The sequence below is a fragment of the Papio anubis genome, chromosome 2 (assembly GCF_008728515.1).
Source record: "Papio anubis isolate 15944 chromosome 2, Panubis1.0, whole genome shotgun sequence".
Classification (NCBI taxonomy): Eukaryota; Metazoa; Chordata; class Mammalia; order Primates; family Cercopithecidae; genus Papio; species Papio anubis.
In genome coordinates, this window is record NC_044977.1 from 174,443,580 (window position 1) to 174,471,340 (window position 27,761).

The 27,761-nt window shown below is 36.8% G+C and overlaps 1 protein-coding gene across 1 annotated transcript in view; it reads left to right on the top strand.

The window, feature by feature from the left end:
- ZCWPW2 (zinc finger CW-type and PWWP domain containing 2) overlaps nucleotides 1-27,761 on the top strand; it is a 158,723-nt gene that overhangs the window by 47,480 nt on the left and 83,482 nt on the right. The window contains 4 exon segments of the mRNA XM_031663787.1: nucleotides 3,920-3,984; nucleotides 8,367-8,711; nucleotides 26,280-26,285; nucleotides 26,604-26,622. Of these exon segments, the coding sequence (XP_031519647.1) occupies nucleotides 8,380-8,711; nucleotides 26,280-26,285; nucleotides 26,604-26,622 (357 nt within the window). The 5' untranslated portion in view covers nucleotides 3,920-3,984; nucleotides 8,367-8,379.

Here is a 27,761-nt window from a genome sequence, read left to right on the forward strand (position 1 = left end):
GAATGAATTAATGGCATTCACAGCAACCTGGATGAGGTTGGAGACTATTATTCTAAGTGATGTAACTCAGGAATGGAAAACCAAACATCGCATTTCTCACTTATAAGCGGGAGCTAAGCTATGAGGATGCAAAGGGATAAGAATGACACAATGGACTTTGGGGATTTAGGAGGAAATAATGGAAGGAGGGTGAGGGATAAAAGACTACAAATAGGGCACACTGTATACTGCTTCGATGGTGTGTGCACCAAAATCTCACAAATCACCACTAAGGAACTTACTCATGTAACCAAATACCACCTGTTCCCCAATAACCAATGGAAATGAAATATTTATTTTGAACTCATTTAAACATATATTCTTATCACATCTCACATAAAAAATAAAATATAAGTGAAATAAATTCGGTTATGGAATTCCTAAAGCTTATTCATATAAAAGTACTTTTCCTAAATCACTTTTCAATTCAGTCTTTGATGTTGGTCTTTCCACATCATATTGCTATGGTCTGAATGTCTGTGTCCCCCAAAATTGATACTTTCAAATCCTAACCCCCAAGGTATTAGGAGATAGAGCCTTTGGGAGGTGGCATTAGGTGGTAGGGCTTTGCAACCTGAACATACTAAGGCAGGAAATTGGTACTGAGAAGTGGAGGTGCTGCTATAATACTTTCCTAAGAATGTGATAGTGGATTTAGGGTAGAGGCTTGCAGAGTTTTGAGGGGCATACTAGAAAAAGCATACATTGGTGTAAACAGTTTTTTGTTGTTGTTTTGAGATGGAGTTTTGCTCTTGTTGCCCAGGGTGCAGTGCAGTGGCACGATCTTGGCTCACTGCAACCTCCGCCTTCTGGTTTCAAGTGATTCTTCTGCCTCAACCTCTCAGGTAGCCAGGATTACAGGCACTCACCACCATGCCTGGCTAATTTTTGTATTTTTAGTAGAGATGGGGTTTCACTGTGTTGGTCAGGCTGGTCTCTAACTCCTGACCTTGTGATCTGCCTGCCTTAGCCTCCCAAAGTGCTGGAATTACAGACATGAGTCACCCTGCCTGGCCAGCAGAATGTTAAGGATGATTGTGGTGAAGGCCCAGAAAGAAAAATGGAGTGCAGTAGAGAATGTCTCAATCTTCTTAAACACTGCCTAAGTAATCCTGAAGAGAATGTTGGTAGAAATATAGACATTAAAGGCCATTTTAGTGGGAGACCATTCTCAGATGGAAATGAGGAACATATCGTAAAGCAATGGAGCAAAGGCCATCCTTGTTATCATGTGGCAAAGAACTTGGCTTAATTGTGTTCATATTCTAGTGTTTTGTGGAAGGTAGAACTGTGAGTGATTAAATTGAATATTTGACTGAGGGAAATATCTGAGCAAAGTGTTGAAGCTGTGGCTTGGCTCTTCTTGACTGCTAATAGTAAAGTATAAGAGGAGAGAAATGATTTAAAGATGGAATTGTTGATCAAAAGAGAAGCAGTGCTTAAGGATTTGGAAACTTCTCAGCCTATACATATAGTGAAGAATGAGAAAGCATGTTCAGGAGAGAACATGAAGGGTGTAGCTATGACCATCTGATAAATTAGCAATCTCAACAGAAGCCAAGATCTACTATCCAAGAAAATGGCAGAACGACCCTGAAGAAAATTCAGAAGTCATCAGAGTTCTTGAAATGCTTTCATAGTGACTGTTGTCCAGTCATAGCATGAGGAAACCATATCTGTGCACTTTTGGGTGTGCTTATACTTTAAATTATCAAGTGTATTCATGTACAGGCAATGACAACTACATAATGACTTTGAGAGGATATTGACTGGAAGATACAGTGTGGCTGCTGAGATGTTTAATGTAAAAATATGTGCCTTGGAAATTACGAAGTATCTTATTTTTTGTAATACTCTTAAACAGACAATGACTCCTCTTTGCTTCCAGGATAATAATGTCTATTAACCTAACACGGTAAATAAGATGCTTCTGAGGCTTTTCCACCCTCACCTGCTATGACCTTTGCTTCCCTTAAAAAGTGTTCTAACAGCTGAGCTCAATATTTTTGTACATGCCGTGCATCATTATACATGCATGCATGTTTTCATGGAATTTCCTTTTCTTTTCTTTCTTTCTTTCTTTTTCTTTTTTTTTTTTTTTTTTTTTTTTGACAGACAAGGTCTTGGTCTGTTACCCAGGCTACACTGCAGTGACATGATCATAGTTCACTGCAGCTTCCAACTCCTGAGCTGAAGCAATCCTTATGCCTCCACCTTCTGAATAGTGGGAATACAGGTGTGCCCCGTAGCACCCAGCTAATTTAATTATTTTTGGTAGAGATCGAGTCTTACTATGTTGCCCAGACTGGTCTCAAACTCCTGGGTACAAGTGATCCTCTCACCTTGGCCTTCCAAAATGTTGAGATTACAGGCCTGAGCCATTGCACCTGGCGAGTTTCCTCTTATGTGCTCCTTTGCTCCTTCACCTCGCTAAAGTGAACTACTTATCTTTTCATGTTCAGCTGCTCCATGCATCCTTCATGGAGCCTTCTTATTTTAAAAAAATTATTTTCTCATTTGTGTTCTCCTAGGTATCTGTGCATCTAACATTTATCACACTGTACTGCATTTATCAACTATTTTATGGAACTTAGTATCTATGTTCTGAGTCAAGAACGGGGGTTGTTTCTTGTTCATCTTTTGTTCACAGTGTCTAACATTTAATAGGAACTCAATATTTGAATTGATGTTTAAAGTCATCCATTTATTCAAAAAATATTGAGTATCTATAGTGTGCAAAATAATATGCTAGGAGTTCAATATAGGGTAATAAGTAATACTCTTATTATCCCCAGGTAAGGGATCAGAGATTTTGAGTGGTTAACTAATTTGCCTAGTAAAGAGTGGTAGAGTTGTCTGGCTGAAAATTGAGTGTCCATAACCATTCATATCCATTTCCTTGTACTTGAGGCTTTATAATTTTAAATAGCCATTCTGTGTTTTCTATTTTTAAAATTTAATATTTTGGTTTTCTGCATTTTCTAGTTCAATATAAGTAAGTTATGAAATAAAAATTTAGAAACAAAAGTTGAATGAAGCAAATATTGTACTGAGCAGAGCTTTGCATTTGTCAATGTCTTTATAAACTAATTCTGATCTACTTAGGTATGATTATATTGGGATCCCTTCAAAGGCTCTAGCATTCTTGTGACCACATTCACTTCCTCATTGTCATTTGCATCTTATATGTGGCAGGAATTTTGAAAACCAGCAAAGTGTTGGAGAAAATGTAATGGAATCAATGAGAATCTGGTTTGAAAAGAATAAGCATTTTATGATCTATATTCTAAATTCTATTAGCCTGGATAAAACGTATCAAATCTAAAATACCAAGAGGTTTAAGTTAGATGCAATTGAAAATGAGTATCACTAAGTAATAATGACATTTTCTTAGTGTTAGTTTATCTTCTCAGTATTATCCACTATGAGACCCAACTTCCTAAGAAAATCTGAAAACCTTATCTAGCATTTAAAAGTAATCTTTTAATCCCCTTAACATTTTATAATAGACTGTCATAATGAATTTTCATAAGCTTTCCATTGATGTGGTGCCACAAACTTTCCCCTTTATAGCAATCCATTGGCTGCAAGTTGGACAAAATGCTAAGTGATTGAGTGACAGTAATTACTTTCTTCTTTCTGTCATCTCTCTCATACTTCATTATTTGCATTATTAATATTGTCAAGTTTTTCTGTTTCTTTTTAGAAATTTTTTAATGTAACTTTATTTTCTGAGGAATAATCTAGATAATATATTCTATAAACTTGTTTAGTTAGTTAAATGTAACTCCAATACATTGCATTATAGTAAGTGTAAATGAATAACTGAAAGGCACATTTGTGAAACCCTCTTAAGTTATGGCATCTCCCACCTTTTCAGCAGGAGACCTCACATATGACCAGCTTACATATGGTCTTAGTGAAGATTGCAGTGTCAATTTCATAGTAAGTATTAGTAAAGCCTATTTTTTCTTACTTATTAAATAAAAATAAATAGAATGTCCTTGAATGAACTTGTTATTGATAATCTCATTGTTTCTAGATCTGTACCCCAACTATTTTCCCTCAGCTCAGTTGTTCATGCAGATATCTGCTTTAGACTTAGAATTTTCTGAATCTCTTTTGGTACAGGGAAGGACATCTGAAAGAAAGGAATACAGAGCCCAGAAATAGATTCATGTGCACATATGTGAATTAGGATAAACGCCATTTCAGACCAATTACTAAAAGATGAAGAATTAAATAAATATTATTTGGATCATTGGTTAACTACTTAGACAAAAAGTAGAGTCTTCCATCTTATTCATTCACAAACACAGAAAATATTCCAGATATTCCAGATGGCTTAATTTTTTCTTTTTCTCTTTCTCTTTCTTTCTTTCTCTCTCTCTCTCTCTTTCTTTCTTGACAGAGTCTCTCTCTCTCTCTCTCTCTCTCTCTTTCTTTCTTGACAGAGTCTCACTTTGTCACCCAGGCTGGAGTGCAATGATGAATCTTGGCTCACTGCAACCTCCACCTCTCTGGTTCAAGCGATTCTCCTGCCTCAGCTAATCTCGAACTCCTGGCCTCAAACGATTCACCAACCTCGGCCCCCCAAAGTGCTGGGATTATAGGCATGAGCAACCACACCCAGCCGCTATTTCATCCCTTTCTGTCACCATCCTTATTCAATGAATACCTTTAGGTGTAGTAAATAATGATGGCAAAGAAACTGGAAAACATATGGAAAAAAAATCTAAATGAACATTGTAGAAAACACACAAGTGATAATTATGACTAATTTTGAGGTATAAATGCCAAATAGAACTATGATGCTGGAAAGAAATGAGCTAAAGGCACAAAGGTCATCTGAATTAAAGCATTCTGTTATTTTGAAGAAGGTAGAGACACTGATTAATTTATACCTTGTTAAATCACGTATTAAGGGTAACTATTAAAGTAATAAAAATAACATAAACTTGTGAAAACCAGTATAGAGAAGAAAAATATTAATTTGTTTTAATACAAGTTAGGAAAAGAAAAAAGAAGTAAAGAAATAGCATAATAAATAAAAGGTGCACAAAAATGCAAGTATGTCAGTGTCAAAGTAAATGAATTAAAATCACTGGTTAGCAGATCATATCTTAGATTGGATAAAAATGCAAATCCCAACAATATACTCTATACAGGAGACAGAGACAAAGAAATCCATAATATTAGAAAGGGTAAAAGTAAAGGGATGGTAAGAGTTATAACTAGGACCAAGCCAATCATAAACGTAACTACTATCTTAATTGCTATGTTAATAGTGGACCAAGTAGTTTGGTCCACTAATTAAGTTAGTAGATTGGCAAAGAACATTATTAGGGATAAATTGCATCATTACATAACATGAGGAAGAATTCACCAGCAAGATGTCACAAATCTGAACATGTGTATATTTAATAAGCAAAGAAATCTGACAAAATTACAGGATAAATGGACAAATCCACAATTACTATGGGAGATTTTAGCATAACCCTTTAAGTAATTAATATATCAACCAATTAGTATGGATAGAGAAAATTAACCCCACAATCATAAAATTTTATTTGTAATGGTTGATACAAAGCTTGGTATAATGATTAAATGTACACCTTGCACCCAACAATTGAAAACTACACATCCTTTTTTTGCACACGTATAACATTCACAAGTATTGTTAAGTAGGGCCACAAAACAAAACAAATGCCAAAAAAATCAGTATCACACAGATTATATTCTCTAACCAAAATACAATTACATTAAAAAGCAATAATAAAAACTCTTAAATACCCCTACCTTCTGAATTTTTTGAATTAAGTAACTCATGGGTAAAAGATGAATAGAAACCGCGTGCTTAAAACTAAATACTAAAACAATACTGGGAGAGGAATGTATAACCTTGAATGCTCGTAGTAGAAGAGACTGCAAATATATTAACTAAGCATCAACTCAAGAAGAGAAAAATAAGAGCGACAAAGAATGTCCAAAGAAAGTAAAAGGAAATAAAGAATTAAGAAAAGTGCAGCTATTCATTAAATAGAATTTAAAAAAATGAGGGGACTCAAATTCTGGTTATTTAATAAACTCTGAGAAGATAAATGAAGAAAAAAAAGAGAGGGCATAAACTTCAAAGTGAAAGAGAGAAATATAATGAGAAATATAATAGATATACTAAAATTCATAAAATTTATGTTAAAATTAGACAATTCCTCCCTTAGGCAAACTTTCCCAAAACGGGGGAACGTTTTTTACTTCACTTAATGAAGTAACTTTATAATCTTCATATGGAAACCAAACAAAGACAAAAGGAGAAATAACAGACAAATCTTATTTATACACACGTAAAAAATATTAATTATTAGTAAATGAAATACAGCACTGTATATTAAAAACTTATGAGGCATAATCAGATAGGGATTATCCAGAATACAAGCATAGTTTATTATTCAAAAAATCCATGAATATAATATACCCAATTAATATGTTTTAAAAGAAAAACCATATATTTATCTCAGTATATGCCGAAAAGAATTTAATGAAATTAAACATCACATTATGATTAATATCAATAAAAAAAATCCTTTTGGTAGGCCGGTAATAGAAGGAAAACAACTTTCTGTAACCTTTTAATGGTCTCTACAAAAACCATACTCCCAACATAACAGTCAAACATTCAAAGCATTCTCTTTAAAATTAGATAAAGAAATCTACTATCATGGCTTCTAGTCAATGTTATATCTGTCTTAGCCAGCATAGTAAGACAACATATGAAGATTGGAACTAATCAAGCAAAAAAAGCTGTTTTACACACACACACACACACACACACACACTTGATGTGAAGTGAAAGTTTAGGAAAGGACAGGGACTCTGTGAGTAACACATAACCTGGCTCCAAAGTCTAACCTCAGTCAGTTCTGCTTTACTGACTGGTGACCCAGAGAGTAGAGAAAAAATTTATTCACTTCAGTTGCAATCCACATTGCAGTTTTGCTCCTTATGCATTTTCTCATCAATTAAAGAATTAAACACATTAAAACAAATATAATTAGTAAAAGTTTATATCTTCTGCTAGATTTGATTCTGTTTTTAGACTTTTTCACTTTCAGTATGAAAAACAGTGTTACACTGAATGTTTTTGGTCTTCGTATGTATTGGTTCGTCTTTTTAAAATGTATTTTATTACATTTGCATGAGTGGGATTAATAGGTCAAAATTTTTGAACTGTGGCTATTGAAATATATTGACAAATTTCTAAAGCAATTTGCCGTGGTCCTGGTAAGGTATATGACAAATATTAGTAAGTGAGCTTCTAAATATATGATTAATTTATAAATTAAAGGATTCGTTAAATGGTGCTTATACTTGGATAGTAGTGTTTTACTAATTTGTGTATATGGTACATCAGTCTTTTTATTTTTAAGAAATAGACTTTGTATTGCAAAATAAGTTGCCAATACTTAGTTTTACTTGTATTTTATTTATGTTTATTTATTACTATATACATTGTTATTGAAGCCAGAATTTGGGGGCTTTGTTACACAATTCAAACTTTTTATATGTTTACAATTTTTCTAACAAAAAAGCTCTGAGAAATTTGATTAATAATGAATAAAAGTTGAAACTGTATAAGAAAGAGATTAATTTTTAAAAAATCTTGCATTTTTGTATGTTGAAATATTTTGCTGCATTTGATTTCCTGAGACAGAAGAAGAAAAGGATCATTTAGTCATGCTGTATATATACTCAAGAGGCAGTACAAACTAATGGGTAAGATAACAAACTTAGAATCAAACTGCCGGCATTTAAATTCCAGCTCTACTGTGTATCAGCTCCAGGACCTGAGACAAATTGCTTTACATTTCTTAGCTTCAGTTTTGTCTGTAAAAATGGGCCTAATAAGGTTGTTGGGAAGACTATATGAGCCATGTGTATAAAGCACTTAGAATAATACCTGGTCCCTAGTCAGCATTTGATAAGGCTTAGCTGTTATCATGGGAAAATGTACTTGTTATATACCAGACATGTGCTATATATTAGGTTAATAGAAACTATAGTCAACCTCTACTACTCTTTGGTTCCATCATATTTTTCTTATTTTTAATTTTGGTGCATTTTATGCTCAGAGTGATCGTTGTTTCTATTTTGTTCCTTTGTTTCTAGGTAGGTGGAAACAATGTGTTCAACATATGTAGTCTTTGTAGGATAGAGAGGGGATGGGCATGGAAGATATCAAAGCGGAATTTCTCTGATTTTGGTTTGAATTTTCTCTCCTTATACTCTTGAATCCTCATTTTGTTATTTTCCTCTTTCTTATTTTCCAGATTAAATGCCTTAATGGATAAAGAAAAATTGGATGGTAAGATTGATTATTGTAACTGTGCAATGGATTCCTCAGTGGAAAACATGTATGTAAACAAAGTGTGGGTTCAATGTGAGAATGAAAATTGTTTGAAATGGAGATTGTTGTCAAGTGAGGATGCAGCCAAAGTTGATCATGATGAACCATGGTACTGCTTCATGAACACTGATTCAAGATATAATAACTGCTCAATTTCTGAAGAAGACTTCCCTGAAGAGTCTCAGCTTCATCAGTGTGGATTTAAGATTGTCTATTCACAGCTCCCTCTTGGAAGCCTGGTTTTGGTAAAATTACAGAATTGGCCAAGGTAAGGTTTGTGTTGTTTTATGACTTTTGAGGTATAGTCTTGCCAGGTTTATGAATATTAAAAATCTTTTTGAAGATTCAACATTTTTCTTTTGTCTACTTGTTTCTTGATTTCTTATCATTGTTCTTTTCTATACTTCTTTGGATTTTTTTTTCTAGCTTTTTAAATGGGAAAGTTAGGTAACTGAATTCAAATCTTATTTTCTTCCCAATATAGGCAATTAAAGCTATAAATTTCTCTTCAAGTAGTGTTGTAGCTTCATCATACAAATTTTGATATACTATGTTTTATTATTCATTTTGAAATATTTACTGATTTTCTTTGTCGTTTCCTTTTTGAAATGGGTTATTTAGAAGTGTGTCTTTAAATTACCAAATATTGGGGAATTTTAATGTATCTTATTGATTCTAATTTAAATCTGTTATAATCAGTTTCACAGATTCTTATTGTATGGCCCACCGTACCTTCTTGTGGCATATATTATTGATATTTCATAGTCATTTGAAAAGAATGTATTCTGTAATTGTTACCTAGATACCTAAAATATTTTTTCTTTAGATTTATGTTGATTTATTATATTCCAATATTTCCCATTCTGGGTTGGTTTTCCCAAATATGCAGTGTGCACTTTCATCATATAACTTCAAGTCTTATTTTTAGCTGAGGTTTATTAAATTATAACCTATTATATTTGTTGTGTTGCATTGCTTTGATTTTCTTATTTTAGGATTCTGATATTACTTATGGTGGATGTTTGTCCATCTTTCGTATTACCTTTTCTTGAACTGTGTTTATCTTTTCAATTTTTTAAAATTTCTTTTTTTTTTTCTGAAGGTATATAAATTGCTTTTGTTTCTTCTGGTTTAGTCTTTTTTGTCAAAATCACAAAAAAAATTTCATTAATTATGTTTCTTCTCTTTTCAAATCTTTTTCTTTTATTTGTAATTTTTTAGGTTCAGGGATACATATGCAGGTTTGTTGTATAGGTACACTTGTTTGATGGGGGTTTGTGGTGAAGATTATTTCATCACCCAGGTATTAAGCCTAGTATTCCTTAGTTATTTTTCCTAATCCTCTCCTTCCTCCCACCTTCCACCCTCTGGTAGGCCCTAGTGTCTGTTATTCCCTTCTACATGTCCATGTGTTCTCATCATCAAATCTTTTTCTCTAATCACTTACTTTATTATTTTTTAGTTTTTCTAATTATAATTTATGTTGCTTTTTTTCATTACTTGCATTATTTTCTTAATTTCTATTATCTCAATTTGAACTTTCAGGTACAATTTTGATCTTTGTAAGGCCATGCCTCTGTGATAAGCTTTCACTTTTTGGTAGGGCATTTACCATAACATCTTTATATTAGATTCTGCTATAATCTTTTCTTCTTGAGTACTTTTATATGAAATGGCTTCTTATTTGTTCAGAAGGCAAGAGGGAGTAATACGTTTTTTTCAGTTCATTTTCTCTCTGTTCAGATTGGTTTATTCCTATTGTTCTCTTTTTAAGTTCACTGATTCTTTTCTCTGTTATATTCATACTGTATTGAAAATATCCATTGAGCTTTTAAAAATATTGTATTTTCAATTCTAAAATGTTCATTTAGTTCTTTATATTTCCTATTTGTTTACTAGACTTTATATTCTTTTCATTTTGGATCTTATTTAAACCTATTTAGCAGGCTGCTTTTGCTACTACATCAGCAGGATATATGGGAGCACCTCTTTGTTACTCCCACATGGGAGTAAGAGTCGAGGTTCTCCACTCAGCCTCTATTGATTTCCAAGGGAGGGAAGGGTGCCTCAGTTCCACTGGGTGGAGGAGAGAGTTCAAGCTCCCCACTCACAACCCTTGCTAGTAGGGGTAGGACGAACTTTTCATTGTTGCCAGGTGAACTTCATTGACACCATAGGGGGAGGGTCTTGTTAACACTGAAAGGTGGTAAAAATCTCGGCTTCCAGCTAAGCCTTTTCTGCCACCACCTGAGCAGGAAGGGTGCTCCATTATTATTGGGTGATTTGCAGTCCAGGCTCACCATTGGCCTTTGGTATCAGGGTAAATGTGGAGGCCATATATATTCCATGACGTTTTTCTGGGATAGAGCAGTTATTCTGTATAAGTTTTCTGTCTTGCTCGGCTCCCCCTCTCCTGGTCCTTTGGCTAAAAAGAGCAGGCTTCACTGGAGCTTTTTTTCTTTGTCTGGTTGCACTCACCGGTGTTTCTGGGTTACTGACTTCTTCAGTACCCAGCTGAGGAATATAAAGTGGCAAGAAACTCACTGCCATGTCATTCCTCAAGTGACAGGATCCCTAGCTAGTCTATCATTTTCTCTGTGACTTTGAGAATCTTTTTATGTTTTTTTCATATATAACATGCAGATTTTTTGATAGAAGGAGAAATACAAAGAAATGAATCTACTTCTTGTTGAGAACCATACGTTGGAAAATAGTTTGTTTGTTTTTTAGCTTTTTCCCCCCCTACTTCAAAGTTCCAGAGCCCTTATTTTATTGTTTTCTCAAAGTATCAAAAATATGGCCTGTTCTTAAATTTCCTAGGTTTTCCTCTCCCCCATGTTTACTTTTAAATTTTTTTTTTATTATTATTATACTTTAAGTTCTAGGGTACATGTGGATAATGTGCAGGTTTGTTACATATGTATACTTGTGCCATGTTGGCATCCTGCACCCATCAACTCATCAGCACCCATCAACTCGTCATTTACATCAGGTATAACTCCCAATGCAATCCCTTCCCCCTCCCCCCTCCCCATGATAGGCCCCGGTGTGTGATGTTCCCCTTCCCGAGTCCAAGTGATCTCATTGTTCAGTTCCCACCTATGAGTGAGAACATGCGGTGTTTGGTTTTCTGTTGTTGCGATAGTTTGCTGAGAATGATGGTTTCTAGCTGCATCCATGTCCCTACAAAGGACACAAACTCATCGATTTTAATGGCTGCATACTATTCCATGGTGTATATGTGCCACATTTTCTTAATCCAGTCTGTCACTGATGGACATTTGGGTTGATTCCAAGTCTTTGCTATTGTGAATAGTGCCGCAATAAACATACGTGTGCATGTGTCTTTATAGCAGCATGATTTATAATCCTTTGGGTATATCCCCAGTAATGGGATGGCTGGGTCATATGGTACTTCTAGTTCTAGATCCTTGAGGAATCGCCATACTGTTTTCCATAATGGTTGAACTAGTTTACAGTCCCACCAATAGTGTAAAAGTGTTCCTATTTCTCCACATCCTCTCCAGCACCTGTTGTTTCCTGACTTTTTAATGATTGCCATTCTAACTGGTGTGAGATGGTATCTCATTGTGGTTTTGATTTGCATTTCTCTGATGGCCAGTGATGATGAGCATTTTTTCATGTGTCTGTTGGCTGTATTAATGTCTTCTTTTGAGAACTGTCTGTTCATATCCTTTGCCCACTTTTCGATGGGGTTGTTTGTTTTTTTCTTGTAAATTTGTTTGAGTTCTTTCATTTTTATTTATTTTAATTAATTGACTTTATTTAGGTTTGCAGAAAAATGGAATGGAAAGTATGGAGAGTTTCCCCATATCCCCTTCTCCCTCTGACACCCATGGTTGCCCCACCATCAACATCCCACACTGGTGTGGTACATTTGTTATAATCTAGGAAATAGCATTCACTCATCATTATCAATTAAGTCCATAGTTTACTTTAGGATTCATTCTTTGTGTTATATATTCTGTGGGTTTTAACAAATGTATAATGACATGTGTCCACCATTATAGTATATGCAGAATAGTTTTATTGGCCTAAAAATTCTCTGTGTTTCTCCTATTTACCCTTCCATTCATCCAAACTGTTGGTGACCATTTATCTTTTTACCATCTTCATAGTATTGTATTTTCTAGAATGCCATATAGTTGGGATTGTATAGTATTTAGCCTTTTCAGACTATCTTCTTTTTTTAGTAATATGCATTTACGTGTCTTCCATGTCCTTTTATGGCTTGATTACGCATGTATTTTTGCAACTGAATGATATTCCATTGTCTATACGTAGGACAACTTATCTATCCATTCGCCTACTGAAGGAGATCTTGGTTACTTCCAAGTTTTGGCAATTATGAATAAAGCTTCTATACATACATGTGCAGGCTTCTATGTGGACCTGTTTTCAGTTCCTTCGGGTAAATACCAAGAAGTGCAATTGCTGGCAGTGTGCTATGAGTATGTGTGTTGTTGTTTGTTTTTTAAGAAAATGCTAAACTGTCTTCCAAAGTGGCTGTATTATTTTGCATTCCCAACAATGTTGCTTCACCTCCCTGCCAGCATTTGGTATTACCTGGATTTTGGCCATTCTAATAGGTGTGTAGTGGTATTTCATTGTTTTAATTTGTATTTTCCTAAGGACATATGCTTTTGAGTATCTTTTTATATGCTTATTTGCCATCTTGTATATCTTCTTTGGTAGGGTGCCTGTTAAGATTTTTTGCCCATTTTAAAATCTGGTTGTTCATTTTCTTATTGTAAAGTTTGAAGAGGTCTTTGTATATTTTGGATATCATAGTCTTATCAGATATATATTTTGCAAATATTTTCTCCCACTCTGTGGCTTGTCATCTTATTCTTTTGACAGTGACTTTTGCAGAGCAGATTTTTTTTATTTTAATGAACTCCACTTTATCATTCTTTTCTGTCATGGTTGGTGCCTTTGATGTTATATCCCCACTTTTATTTGTATCTTCTTTTTCCTTTGTTTCTTATTGATCCTGTCCTCTTCAGTTTAGGTTTTGCTCCCAGTAGTTTCTCATTCTGTGAACTTTTTAAAAAAATTTAATTTAATTTAATTTTTTTTTTTTTTTGAGACAGAATCTCGCTCTGTTGCCCAGGCTGGAGTGCAGTGGCGCAATCTGGGTTCACTGCAAGGTCTGCCTCCTGGGTTCATACCATTCTCCTGCCTCAGCCTCCCAAGTAACTGAGACTACAGGCACCTGCCAATACACCTGGCTAATTTTTTGTATTTTTAATAGAGACGGGGTTTCGCCATGTTAGCCAGGATGGTCTCGATCTCCTGACCTCATGATCCGCCTGCCTTGGCCTCCCAAAGTGCTGGGATTACAGGTGTGAGCCACCGCGCCCGGCCCCTGTGAACTTTTATCCTGGAATGGATCTTGGTTGGTTGGTTCGTAGGGCCCACACTTTTCCAACACTTTCAGATTTTGTTGCAATCCATCTCACAGTTTTGGCTGCTGTTCTTAGTTCAACTTGCTGCACTTTCCTGTCAATGCTTGTTGCAAGTTTGAAGTCCTCATTCCTCCTCCTCCCACCCTCCTTCCTCTCAAATAGATGCTAATATTATGTGGGGGTCATACAATTTTTAGTAGTTTGTGCCCATTTGCTCCTATTTTGGTGTTCATGTGGGTAGGTTACCACTTAGTTTCATTATAGGTGGTGTGCGTCAGGTTTGGTTTTGCTATTATAGTTGCCCTACCTGTATTTATGGGGAAATTTCAGGATATTCTAAAACTATACCACCATTACTGCTATCTTTCCGGAATCCCTTACTATTTTACATTGCATTTTTCAACATAACATTCTTAAATGTATATTCTAGCTCACTACCTTGTTTTCATTCATGTTCAACTATTCTCCATGAAGAAAATAGGATTTTGGCTTTCATAGAGAGACTATGGTGGTCTTATTTCCCCCACTCCACACACACACACAGCCTTTAAATCAATACCTAGATGTATGTTCTTGCTCTATCACTTATGGTTATGGCTGAATTATGTTCTCTCAAAATTCATGTTGAAGTCTCTAACCCCCAGTAGCTCAGAATGCGACCATATTTGCAGATATGATTCTTAGAGAGGTAATTAAATGAAAATGAGACCAAAGTAAGATGGACCCTAATCCAATATGACTGGCCTCCTTATAAGAAGAGGAGATTAGAACCCAAGACATGCACAGAAGAAAGACCATGTAAGGACACAGCAAGAAGGTGGACGTCTGTAAGCCAAGGAGAGGGGTTTCAGAAGAAACCAAACATGTCAACATATTAGTCTTAGATGTTAATCCCCCACAACTATGAAAAAATAAATTTCTATTGTTTAAGCCACCCAGTCTGTGGTATTTTGTTATGGCAGCCCTAGCAAACTAATGTGCTTACTATCTTTGCACATATGGGAAATCTAGAAAAATGTGGCCTTTGTTACTGAGGGCTTTTCTAAAGATCAAATGTGATAATGTTGTTTAAAAATTATATTGTTAATCGGCTTCCATGTAATAATTTAGGAGGGACATCAAGAGGAAATAGTTACGTAAGAAAAAATGTTTTAAAAGACACGAATATGAACACTTATTTTATGAGAACTTATGAAGGTATTTGTAGTCCCACATAATTTTTCTTATTTCTAATTAACATTTTGAAAGCACAGTGTTTGTTTCCTCTAATGAAAATTCTGAAGTTTTAATTCTAGCTAAAAAAAATTGATTTTTTTTGTCACTGTGTCTGAAATACTGTGTTAGAAATTTGATTAAAACTTTTCTTTTGAAGTATTGTGCTGGTCACTGAGGCTTAAGACTTAAAAATGAAACATGTTTTACCCCAGTCCCTCAATTATCTCTAATCTATGATTAGGGACATCAAAATGCCCCAAAAATACAGCTCTATCTACCTTCTTATTTACTGGAGATTAGAAAGCATCTGACTAAGTTGTCACATATATTCCTCTTTATAAACTAAGTTGAGCATACAAAATACAGATTAAGAAACTCAAATCTACTTATATTGCTTATTCAGTAGCACAAATATATAGAAAGATAATAACAGGATAAATTACAATAGGGAAATATAAAGATAGAATTAACCTACTAGAAACTAATATTCGTTCTTAATTAAGCAATGTCATAGATGTTGAAGTTCCAAGTGGAAAGATTAGCTGCTGGCCCCAGAGATACCTAGTGGTGTAGCATTATCTGTGTCAGTTCTCTTTAGCCTATGGCCTTACATGTAGCTTCTAAGGCTCAGAAACTCAATCTTGTCAACATATCAGAGTAATTCTTTCTCAAAAAAGTTGACTATAATAAAGCTAGCTAGAGACTGATACAGAATCTAGAACTGCTTTGTATCTATATAATAAAAACAAATAATTGTCAAGAGAATAGCACTTTCTTTTCCTATGTGCAGATTCCAGGAATAATCAAATTATAACAGTTATATTTACTTCTACATTCTGGCACAGCATATATTTATGTACTTATAAAAATATATATGTAGGCCAGGTGCGGTGACTCACGCCTGTAATCCCAGCACTTTGGGAGGCCAAGGCAGGAGGATCACCTGAGGTTGGGAGTTGGAGACCAGCCTGACCAACATGGAGAAACCCTGTCTCTACTAAAATTTCAAAATTAGCTGGGCATGGTGGTGCATGCCTGTAATCCCAGCAACTCTGGAGGCTGAGGCAGGAGAATCGCTTGAACCCAGGAGGTAGAGGTTGCAGTGAGCCAAGATAGCCCTATTGCACTCCAGCCTGGGCAACAAGAGCAAAACTCCATCTCAAAAAAATTATATATATATATATATGTGTGTGTGTGTGTGTGTGTGTGTGTGTATATGTAGCATTTTGCCTTTGGGTTGTGCCTTTATATACTAGGATATGGAAACATCTGCATGTACTAGAAAGATAAAACTCTCCACAGTGTTCAAGCAGCCTTGTTTTTAAGAAAATTGATCATACACTATTGTATTTGGCTAGAAAGAGTCTGGACTCTTTAGAGAAAAAAATAGTGCATATCTCACTTAATTCAGGAAGATATATCATAAAGCAGAAACTAGGCTCTGTTACCGTAACTACTTCAGGAATATTTACACAGATATTTGACAAAGCTCTGTCAAAAATATGAAAATTAATTTATAGAAAATATATTTGCATTCTATTATAGTCCAGTTTGGTAATAAAATATGGCTTTAAGTTAACAAAGCAATCAAGTGATACTTTTTAGACACAGTATATAAATTGATAAACTGAGATTTCTACTAGATCCTTTTAGTATTATAAATTATTAATTGATTACTTTTCATTTGCATTATTTTGCATATGAATTAATATACTCATAATGTGTGTGTCTGAAAGGAAAACTTCCCTTTTCCATCAGCCCCTGCAGTTAGGTACAGTTCAGAGATTTCTTGGCAAATATAACATTTAGTCATGATTCCAACTCATCCATTTTGTTTCCAACAGTTTAGGGAAAAGCCCCAAGTAAAGTTTGCTCTCCACTTATACATCCAAACCACTATTTAAACATGAAGTCATGTATTTCTAATTAGCTACGTGGCACCTGAAACCATGATTAAACTTCAACTTCTATGGGGGCAATAATTATCTTATTAAAGATCATTTCTACTGGATAACAAATATGTAAAACATGAGTTTTTTCCTGATACATTGGCATTCCCTTGAGCTTACTTGTCTTGTCAAAATTTGCCCTTTCCTCTAATGGATTTCAATGACTGGTATCTATTTGATTTTGTTGCATTTGTGCATTTTACTTCTCACCACCCACAGATTCTAAAATTGATCATACGCTTTTCTTGTAATTCTGCTAAGTTTCCATTGGGTTGCCCACTCTTCTCCCTTTCCATCATTAAATCTCCTGATAATGCTTCAGAATTTCTCATCCCAGTAAAAGGAAAAATAGAGAAATGGAAGTGCAGAATGCATTATCATGGTTGACAGTGTCTGAACTCAGAATGAGGTCAGCGTAAGGGCAAAAAGTGGACATCAGCTTTCTTCAAACACCTCAAGTCAGAAAAGATGATGAATGTAGGAGATAAGGAGAAGTAATCGTGTTTTCTACATCTATTGTCTCTGCTCAGCTTTTCCTTTAGTTTAGCACATTCATTTTTAACTGTGATATACAGACTAAGAGTCAAACAATTTCCCTCTGTCTCATGAAGAAATACTGAAGTGCCCCATTTATTTGGACATGTGACAAGATCTTTCACAATTTGTCTTTAGATCGGCATGCAAGATTTTCTATGATTTAATATGTTTAAATATGAACAGAAGCTTTTTCTTTCATTAGCATCTAATTCTTTTTGAGAGTCATCTCTGTTTTTGTTTATATTTATAAAGTAATAATTTAAAATGAATACTCTTAGACCCAATAGAGATGTGATTTATCAAAGACTATCAAAGTAGCCACTCATGTTATACATAACAACTGCAAAATACTTCCCACTTTTATGACTTAAGTGTGAGAAATCTTGAGACTATTTTATGCTACTTTTAATTTGATATTGCTTGACAATAATCCTTTGAGAAATTTTAAATCACCAACTATTAAATATAAACCTCTTACATTTTACAGTTTTAACACTGTAATGTAACAATTATGGATTGGTTGCTTTTAAAATAGATGTTAATTAGGTTGAAACACCCATTGTTCCTAAATTTCTGTTAAGTTGGGGTCTCCATTGCTGCTGCCATGGAGTCTCCATTTCTGCTTCTTAGTGAGATCTTCCTTCAAGTGGGCTCCTTCAGAAATGTAAATTTCCAATGTAAGTTTACAAGGTAAACTCCGCTCAAGTTTGCTCTTAAGGACAGCCTAATAACAGTCGCCAAACAATGAGATACTGTGGTGTGAACCTGATAATAACCAGATAGTCGTCTTCATTGAGGTCCTGAGGCTACAACTGACTTTTTGTTATCACTTAGAGTTCTTTTAACATATTAGGCTTCTTTGGGTTCCAGACAGTTGGAAACAATGTGTAATGCTCTAGACCTTCCTCTTCTAAAACCTATGACTGCCAGGTAGTCCTCTACCTATGCTTTCCCTAACTCAGAGGCACAAGAGCCACAGGACTCTGCTCAGCCTCCAGGGAGCAACTGAACATCTACTTCATTCTCACATTCCACCATCTCTGTTGACTGTGCACCCATGTCACCACCTCCTGGCAGTAGAGTTGGGACTCGTCAACTTCCTAGAATCTGAATTTTTATGTCACTAAATACCAAGCATGAAATATTTTTATTAGTTTACATTGTTTTGTTAATTATGATCAGTAATGATATGGTTTGCCTCTGTAACCCACCAGAATCTCATCTTGAATTGTAATCTGAATTGTAATCCCCATGTGTTGGGGGTGGGACCTTGTGGGAGGTAATTAGAACACGGGAGCTGTTCCCCATGGTGTTCTCATGATACTGAGTGAGATATCATGAGATCCAATGGTTTTATAAGGGACCCCTCCCCCACTTCACTTGGCACGATTCTCACTTCTTTCTCCTGCTGCCATATGAAGAAGGATGTGTTTGCTTTCCCTTCTGTCATGATTGTACGTTTCCTGAGGCCTCCCCAACCATGTGGAACTGTGAGCCAATTTAACCTCTTTCCTTTATAAATTACCCAGTCTTGGGTATTTCTTCATAGCAGCGCGAGAACAGACTAATACAGGAAATTGATACCACACAGAGTGGGGTACTGCTATAAAGATACCCCAAAATGTGGAAGCAACTTTTGAACTGGGTAGCAGGCAGAGATTGGAACAGTTTGGAGGGCTCGATAGAAGACAGGAAGATGTGGGAAAGTTTGGAACTTCCTAGAGACTTGTTGAATGACTTTGGCCAAAATGCTGATAGTGATATGGACAATGAAGTCCAGGCTGAGGTGGTCTCAGATGAAAATGAGGAACTTCTTGGGAACTGGAATAAAAGTGACTCTTACTGTGCTTTAGCAAAAAGACTGGCAGCATTTTACCCTTGCCCTAGAGATTTGTGGAACTTTGAACTTGAGAGCGATGATTTAGGGTATCTGGTGGAAGAAATTTTTAAGCAGCAACGTGTTCAAGAAGAGACTTGGGTGCTCTAAAAAGCATTAAGTTTTATGTATTCATTCACAAAGATATGGTTTGGAATTGGAATTTATGTTTAAAAGGGAAGTAGAGCATAAACGTTTGGAAAATTAGCAGCCTGATGATGTGATAGAAAAGAAAAACCCATTTTCTGAGAAGAAATTCAAGCCAGCTGCAGAAATTTGCATAGTAACAAGAAGCCAAATGTTAATCACCAAGATAATGGTGAAAATGTCTCCAGGGCATATCAGAGGTCTTCATGGCAGTCCCTCCCTTCACAGGCTCACAGACCTAGGAGGAAATAATGGTTTCATGGGCCAGGTCGAGGGCCTTGCTTCTTTGTGTAGTCGTGGGACTTGGTGCCCTGTGTCCCAGCCATGGCTAAAAAGAGTCAAATACAGCTCAGACCATTGCTTCAAAGGGTACAAGCCCCAAGCCTTGGCAGCTTACATGTGGTGTTGGGCCTGCAGGTACACAGAAATAAAGAATTGAAGTTTCAGAACCTCCACCTAGAGTTCAGAGGATGTATGGAAATGCCTGGATGTCCAGGCAGAAGTTTGCTTCAAGGACAGAGCCTTCATGGGAGAACCTCTGCTACGAGAGTGCGGAAGGGAAATGTGTGGTTGGAGCCCCCACACAGAGTCCCCACTGAGGCACTGCTTAGTGGAGCTGTGAGAAAAGGGCCACCTTCTTCCAAACCCCAGAATGGTAGATCCACTGACAGCTTGCACTGTGCAACTGGAAAAGCAACAGACACTCAATGCCAGCCTGTTAAAGAAGTTGGGAGGGGGACTGTACCCTGCACAGCCACAGGGGTGGAGTTGCCCAAGGCTGTGGGAGCCCACCTCTTGCATCAGTGTAACCTGGATGTGAGACATGGAGTCAAAGGAGATAATTTCAAAGCTTTACGATTTGACTGCCCCACTGGAGGAGACTGTAGCCCCTTCGTTTTGGCCAATTTCTTCCATTTGGAATAGGTGTATTTACCCAATGCCTGTACTAATATTGTATCTAAGAAGTAACTAACTTGCTTTTGATTTTACAGGCTTATAGACAGAAGGGACTTGCCTTGTCTTAGATGCGACTTTGGACCTGGAATTTTGGGTTAATGCTGGAATGAGTTAACACTTTGGAGGACTGTTGGAAGGGCATGATTGTTTTTTCTAATGTGAGGGCATGAGATTTGGGAGGGGCCAGTGGCAGAATGATATGGTTTGGCTCTGTGTCCCCACCCAAATCACATCTTGAATTGTAATCTGAATTGTAATTTCCACAGGTTGGGGGTGGGACTTTGTGGGAGGTGATTAGATCATGGGGCAGTTCCTCTATGCTCTTCTCATGATACTAAGTAAGTTCTCGTGAGATTTGGTGGTTTTATGAGGAGCTTTCGCCCCTTCACTTGGTACTTCTTTCAGTTCTCTGTCCTGCTTCCATGTGAAGACGGACATGTTTGCTACCCCTTCTGCCATGATTGTAAGTTTCCTAAGGCCTCCCCAGTCATGTGGAACTGTGAGTCAATTAAATTTCTTTCCTTTATAAATTACCCAGTCTCAGGCAGTTCTTTATAGCAGCATGAGAATGAACTAATATAAATAATAACTTTTTTATTTGGTTATGGGTTGTTTAGATTTATTATTTTATAACTTTGATATCAGTTGATAATTTACCAGATTAATAATCTGCAGACCTCAAATTCAAGCAATGTATGGATATTTTATTTTTGTGATTTCAGATTCTTTGTATACCTTCTTTAGATTTTAAAATTATCTAAATATAGTTTGAAGTCAGGTAGCGTGATGCCTCCAGCTTTGTTCTTTTGACTTAGGATTGTCTTGGCAATGCAGGCTCTTTTTTGGTTCCATATGAATTTTAAAGCAGTTTTTTCCAATTCTGTGAAGAAACTCATTGGTAGCTTGATGGGGATGCCATTGAATCTATAAATTACCTTGGGCAGTATGGCCATTTTCACAATATTGATTCTGCCTATCCATGAGCATGGTATGTTCTTCCATTTGTTTGTGTCCTCTTTTATTTCACTGAGCAGTGGTTTGTAGTTCTCCTTGAAGAGGTCCTTTACATCCCTTGTAAGTTGGATTCCTAGGTGTTTCATTCTCTTTGAAGCAATTGTGAATGGAAGTTCATTCATGATTTGGCTCTCTGTTTGTCTGTTACTGGTGTATAAGAATGCTTGTGATTTTTGCACATTGATTTTGTATCCTGAGACTTTGCTGAAGTTGCTTATCAGCTTAAGGAGATTTTGGGCTGAGACAATGGGATTTTCTAAATATACAATCATGTCATCTGCAAAGAGGGACAATTTGACTTCTTCTTTTCCTAACTGAATACCCTTGATTTCTTTCTCTTGCCTGATTGCCCTAGCCAGAACTTCCAACACTATGTTGAATAGGAGTGGTGAGAGAGGGCATCCCTGTCTTGTGCCAGTTTTCAAAGGGAATTTTTCCAGTTTTTGCCCATTCAGTATGATATTGGCTGTGGGTTTGTCATAAATAGCTCTTATTATTTTGAGGTACGTTCCATCAATACCGAATTTATTGAGCGTTTTTAGCATGAAGGGCTGTTGAATTTTGTCAAAAGCCTTTTCTGCATCTATTGAGATAATCATGTGGTTCTTGTCTTTGGTTCTGTTGATATGCTGGATTATGTTTATTGATTTGCGAATGTTGAACCAGCCTTGCATCCCAGGGATGAAGCCCACTTGATCATGGTGGATAAGCTTTTTGATGTGTTGTTGAATCCGGTTTGCCAGTATTTTATTGAGGATTTTTGCATCGATGTTCATCAGGGATATTGGTCTAAAATTCTCTTTTTTTGTTGTGTCTCTGCCAGGCTTTGGTATCAGGATGATGTTGGCCTCATAAAATGAGTTAGGGAGGATTCCCTCTTTTTCTATTGATTGTAATAGTTTCAGAAGGAATGGTACCAGCTCCTCCTTGTACCTCTGGTAGAATTCAGCTGTGAATCCATCTGGTCCTGGACTTTTTTTGGTTGGTAGGCTATTAATTATTGCCTCAATTTCAGAGCCTACTATTGGTCTATTCAGGGATTCAACTTCTTCCTGGTTTAGTCTTGGAAGAGTGTAAGTGTCCAGGAAATTATCCATTTCTTCTAGGTTTTCCAGTTTATTTGCGTAGAGGTGTTTATAGTATTCTCTGATGGTAGTTTGTATTTCTGTGGGGTCGGTGGTGATATCCCCTTTATCATTTTTAATTGCGTCGATTTGATTCTTCTCTCTTTTCTTCTTTATTAGTCTTGCTAGTGGTCTGTCAATTTTGTTGATCTTTTCAAAAAACCAACTCCTGGATTCATTGATTTTTTGGAGGGTTTTTTGTGTCTCTATCTCCTTCAGTTCTGCTCTGATCTTAGTTATTTCTTGCCTTCTGCTAGCTTTGGAATGTGTTTGCTCTTGCTTCTCTAGTTCTTTTAATTGCGATGTTAGAGTGTCAATTTTAGATCTTTCCTGCTTTCTCTTGTGGGCATTTAGTGCTATAAATTTCCCTCTGCACACTGCTTTAAATGTGTCCCAGAGATTCTGGTATGTTGTATCTTTGTTCTCATTGGTTTCAAAGAACATCTTTATTTCTGCCTTCATTTCGTTATGTACCCAGTAGTCATTCAGGAGCAGGTTGTTCAGTTTCCATGTAGTTGAGCGGTTTTGATTGAGTTTCTTAGTCCTGAGTTCTAGTTTAATTGCACTGTGGTCTGAGAGACAGTTTGTTATAATTTCTGTTCTTGTACATTTGCTGAGGAGTGCTTTACTTCCAATTATATGGTCAATTTTGGAGTAAGTACGATGTGGTGCTGAGAAGAATGTATATTCTGTTGATTTGGGGTGGAGAGTTCTATAGATGTCTATTAGGTCTGCTTGCTGCAGAGATGAGTTCAATTCCTGGACATCCTTGTTAACTTTCTGTCTCGTTGATCTGTCTAATGTTGACAGTGGAGTGTTGAAGTCTCCCATTATTATTGTATGGGAGTCTAAGTCTCTTTGTAAGTCTCTAAGGACTTGCTTTATGAATCTGGGTGCTCCTGTATTGGGTGCATATATATTTAGGATAGTTAGCTCTTCCTGTTGAATTGATCCCTTTACCATTATGTAATGGCCTTCTTTGTCTCTTTTGATCTTTGATGGTTTAAAGTCTGTTTTATCAGAGACTAGGATTGCAACCCCTGCTTTTTTTTGTTCTCCATTTGCTTGGTAAATCTTCCTCCATCCCTTTATTTTGAGCCTATGTATGTCTCTGCGTGTGAGATGGGTCTCCTGAATACAGCAGACTGATGGGTCTTGACTCTTTATCCAGTTTGCCAGTCTGTGTCTTTTCATTGGAGCATTTAGTCCATTTACATTTAAGGTTAAGATTGTTATGTGTGAACTTGATCCTGCCATTATGATATTAACTGGTTATTTTGCTCGTTAGTTGATGCAGTTTCTTCCTAGCCTCGATGGTCTTTACATTTTGGCATGTTTTTGCAATGGCTGGTACCGGTTGTTCCTTTCCATGTTGAGTGCTTCCTTCAGGGTCTCTTGTAAGGCAGGCCTAGTGGTGACAAAATCTCTAAGCATTTGCTTATCTGTAAAGGATTTTATTTCTCCTTCACTTATGAAACTTAGTTTGGCTGGATATGAAATTCTGGGTTTAAAATTCTTTTCTTTAAGAATGTTGAATATTGGCCCCCACTCTCTTCTGGCTTGGAGAGTTTCTGCCGAGAGATCTGCTGTGAGTCTGATGGGCTTCCCTTTGTGGGTAACCCGACCTTTCTCTCTGGCTGCCCTTAAGATTTTTTCCTTCATTTCAACTTTGGTGAATCTGGCAATTATGTGTCTTGGAGTTGCTCTTCTCGAGGAGTATCTTTGTGGCGTTCTCTGTATTTCCTGGATTTGAATGTTGGCCTGCCCTACTAGGTTGGGGAAGTTCTCCTGGATGATATCCTGAAGAGTGTTTTCCAACTTGGTTCCATTTTCCCCCTCACTTTCAGGCACCCCAATCAGACGTAGATTTGGTCTTTTTACATAATCCCATACTTCTTGCAGGCTTTGTTCATTTCTTTTTCTTCTTTTTTCTTTTGGTTTCTCTTCTCGCTTCATTTCATTCATTTGATCCTCAATCGCTGATACTCTTTCTTCCAGTTGATCGAGTCGGTTACTGAAGCTTGTGCATTTGTCACGTATTTCTCGTGTCATGGTTTTCATCTCTTTCATTTCGTTTATGACCTTCTCTGCATTAATTAGTCTAGCCGTCAATTCTTCCACTTTTTTTTCAAGATTTTTAGTTTCTTTGCGCTGGGTACATAATTCCTCCTTTAGCTCTGAGAAGTTTGATGGACTGGAGGCTTCTTCTCTCATCTCGTCAAAGTCATTCTCCATCCAGCTTTGATCCGTTGCTGGTGATGAGCTGTGCTCCTTTGCCGGGGGAGATGTGCTCTTATTTTTTGAATTTCCAGCTTTTCTGCCCTGCTTTTTCCCCATCTTTGTGGTTTTATCTGCCTCTGGTCTTTGATGATGGTGATGTACTGATGGGGTTTTGGTGTAGGTGTCCTTCCTGTTTGATAGTTTTCCTTCTAACAGTCAGGACCCTCAGCTGTAGGTCTGTTGGAGATTGCTTGAGGTCCACTCCAGACCCTGTTTGCCTGGGTATCAGCAGCAGAGGCTGCAGAAGATAGAATATTTCTGAACAGCGAGTGTACCTGTCTGATTCTTGCTTTGGAAGCTTCCTCTCAGGGGTATACTCCACCCTGTGAGGTGTGGGGTGTCAGACTGCCCCTAGTGGGGGATGTCTCCCAGTTAGGCTACTCAGGGGTCAGGGACCCACTTGAGCAGGCAGTCTGTCCGTTCTCAGATCTCAGCCTCCGTGTTGGGAGATCCACTGCTCTCTTCAAAGCTGTCAAACAGAGTCGTTTGCGTCTGCAGAGTTTTCTGCTGCTTTGTTGTTGTTGTTGTTGTTGTTGTGTAGCTGTGCCCTGTCCCCAGAGGTGGAGTCTACAGAGACAGGCAGGTTTCCTTGAGCTGCTGTGAGCTCCACCCAGTTGGAGCTTCCCAGCAGCTTTGTTTACCTACTTAAGCCTCAGCAATGGCGGGCGCCCCTCCCCCAGCCTCGCTGCTGCCTTGCCGGTAGATCACAGACTGCTGTGCTAGCAATGAGGGAGGCTCCGTGGGCGTGGGACCCTCCCGGCCAGGTGTGGGATATGATCTCCTGGTGTGCCTGTTTGCTTAAAGCGCAATATTGGGGTGGGAGTTACCCGATTTTCCAGGTGTTGTGTGTCTCAGTTCCCCTGGCTAGGAAAAGGGATTCCCTTCCCCCTTGCGCTTCCCAGGTGAGGCGATGCCTCGCCCTGCTTCAGCTCTCGCTGGTCGGGCTGCAGCAGCTGACCAGCACCGATCGTCCGGCACTCCCCAGTGAGATGAACCCAGTACCTCAGTTGAAAATGCAGAAATCACCGGTCTTCTGTGTCGCTGGCGCTGGGAGTTGGAGACTGGAGCTGTTCCTATTCGGCCATCTTCGATAATACTGAAACTTTTCATCTGCAAATCATGCTTTCATTAAAACTTGATAAAAAGTAGATGTCAGAAATGTGGATACCTTTTACTTAATTTTAGTATTTTCTGTTTTTTTTTTTTTTTTTTTTTGCGATGGCCAGCCTTGAATTACTGGGCTCAGGTGATCCTCCTGCCTCAGTCTCCCAAGTAGCTAAGTCTACAAGCATACACTACTGCATCCAGCTGGATGTTTTTTGTTTTGTTAATAGTGAGATGTGTACATATTTAGAAATACAAATAAGTACATACACGTATTTAAAACATGCAATTTAATCCACAGTAAAATGAAATCTTTAAATATTGGGGTAATTTTAAATGGGCTTTTACTATATCTTTGGCAAATATATAGTAAAAACTATGTATTTTTTACTCTTTTGTTTGGTATTTTATACTATTCAGTTTGAAGCAGGTAAGAGGGGAGGCTGTTTTTGTGAAAACATTTAAGTATGGAATAACGCCATATCAACCAATTTCATGCTAGTTGTGATCCAGTCATCTTTACATGAGGCATCTTCTCTGCTCTGATGTTTTGAATGTGCTCCTAGATACTTCTGCTGGCAATCACAGAAGACAGGATAGAATATTCCATCTGGGCCCCTTTATAAAGGATAGGGGAATCTTTTAGCTGCTCATGAAGCTGACCTTAGAATCTTAGCTCAGGATAGCTGAGATTTCCCTTCCTTTGAAGATGGAGATTGTATTGACTCCAATTTACGCTCTATTGCCTAGACTTCCCAGGGATTTAATCTTTTATGGTCCTTTCCACTTTGGAGCTCCTATATCCTCAAATGCTATCTCTATACTGCATCACATTGATCCAGATATTAAATACATGCCCCCGACTTCAGAAAAAAAGACAGGACCACTTACACGAAAAGTAATGTATAGTTAAACAATGTAGAGTTTTAAAAATATTTTCTAGAGGAGAGGTATGTAAATTGTACAAGTTGTCTGATCACTTTTTCTAAAACCGGATGAAGAATGATAGTCATGTATAATTTTCTCTGGTTATAGCTGATTAAATCTTACTTCATACACTATTTCAACATCATTTCCCTCTAAATTAATTCTTCTAAACTAATTACTTTAACAACTAATTAAATAATATTTCAGGATTTTCACTGAATATGGACTCTCTGTATTTTGCAGTACATATGTTAAGGTGGGATAGACATAAATTTGCCTACAAAGACCTGCATTATATGCATTTAAATTAAATTTTTTTTTGTTTTGCTATGAAAATTTTAACTATTTTCTTTTGGTTCAATCATGTTTGTCTAGTCTTTTAAATAGTTAATTTAATAGGTACATGGTTGACATGTTTATGAGACCTCGGACTTAATTAATTTTATTGTTAAGAGCACAATAGTACTTAGTCATTCTCTAGTCATACAGATAATAGAGTTTTCCCCTGATAAATGGAACTACTTATTAATACACTGAGATATACTCCAGAAAATAGTTGAAGGTAATATTTTTATTGTAGATTTATAATTGATGTTAGTTTATATATTTTAGTTTTTAATAGGTAGCTATAAACATAGCTGAAATCCAGCTTCCTCTCTTATAAAGAAGCCTTGATATTCCTGAAAGTATTCAGAGATGGGATTCTGGGAAGATGGTAGAGTAGGAAGCACCATGAATATGTCTCTCCACCTAGACAAC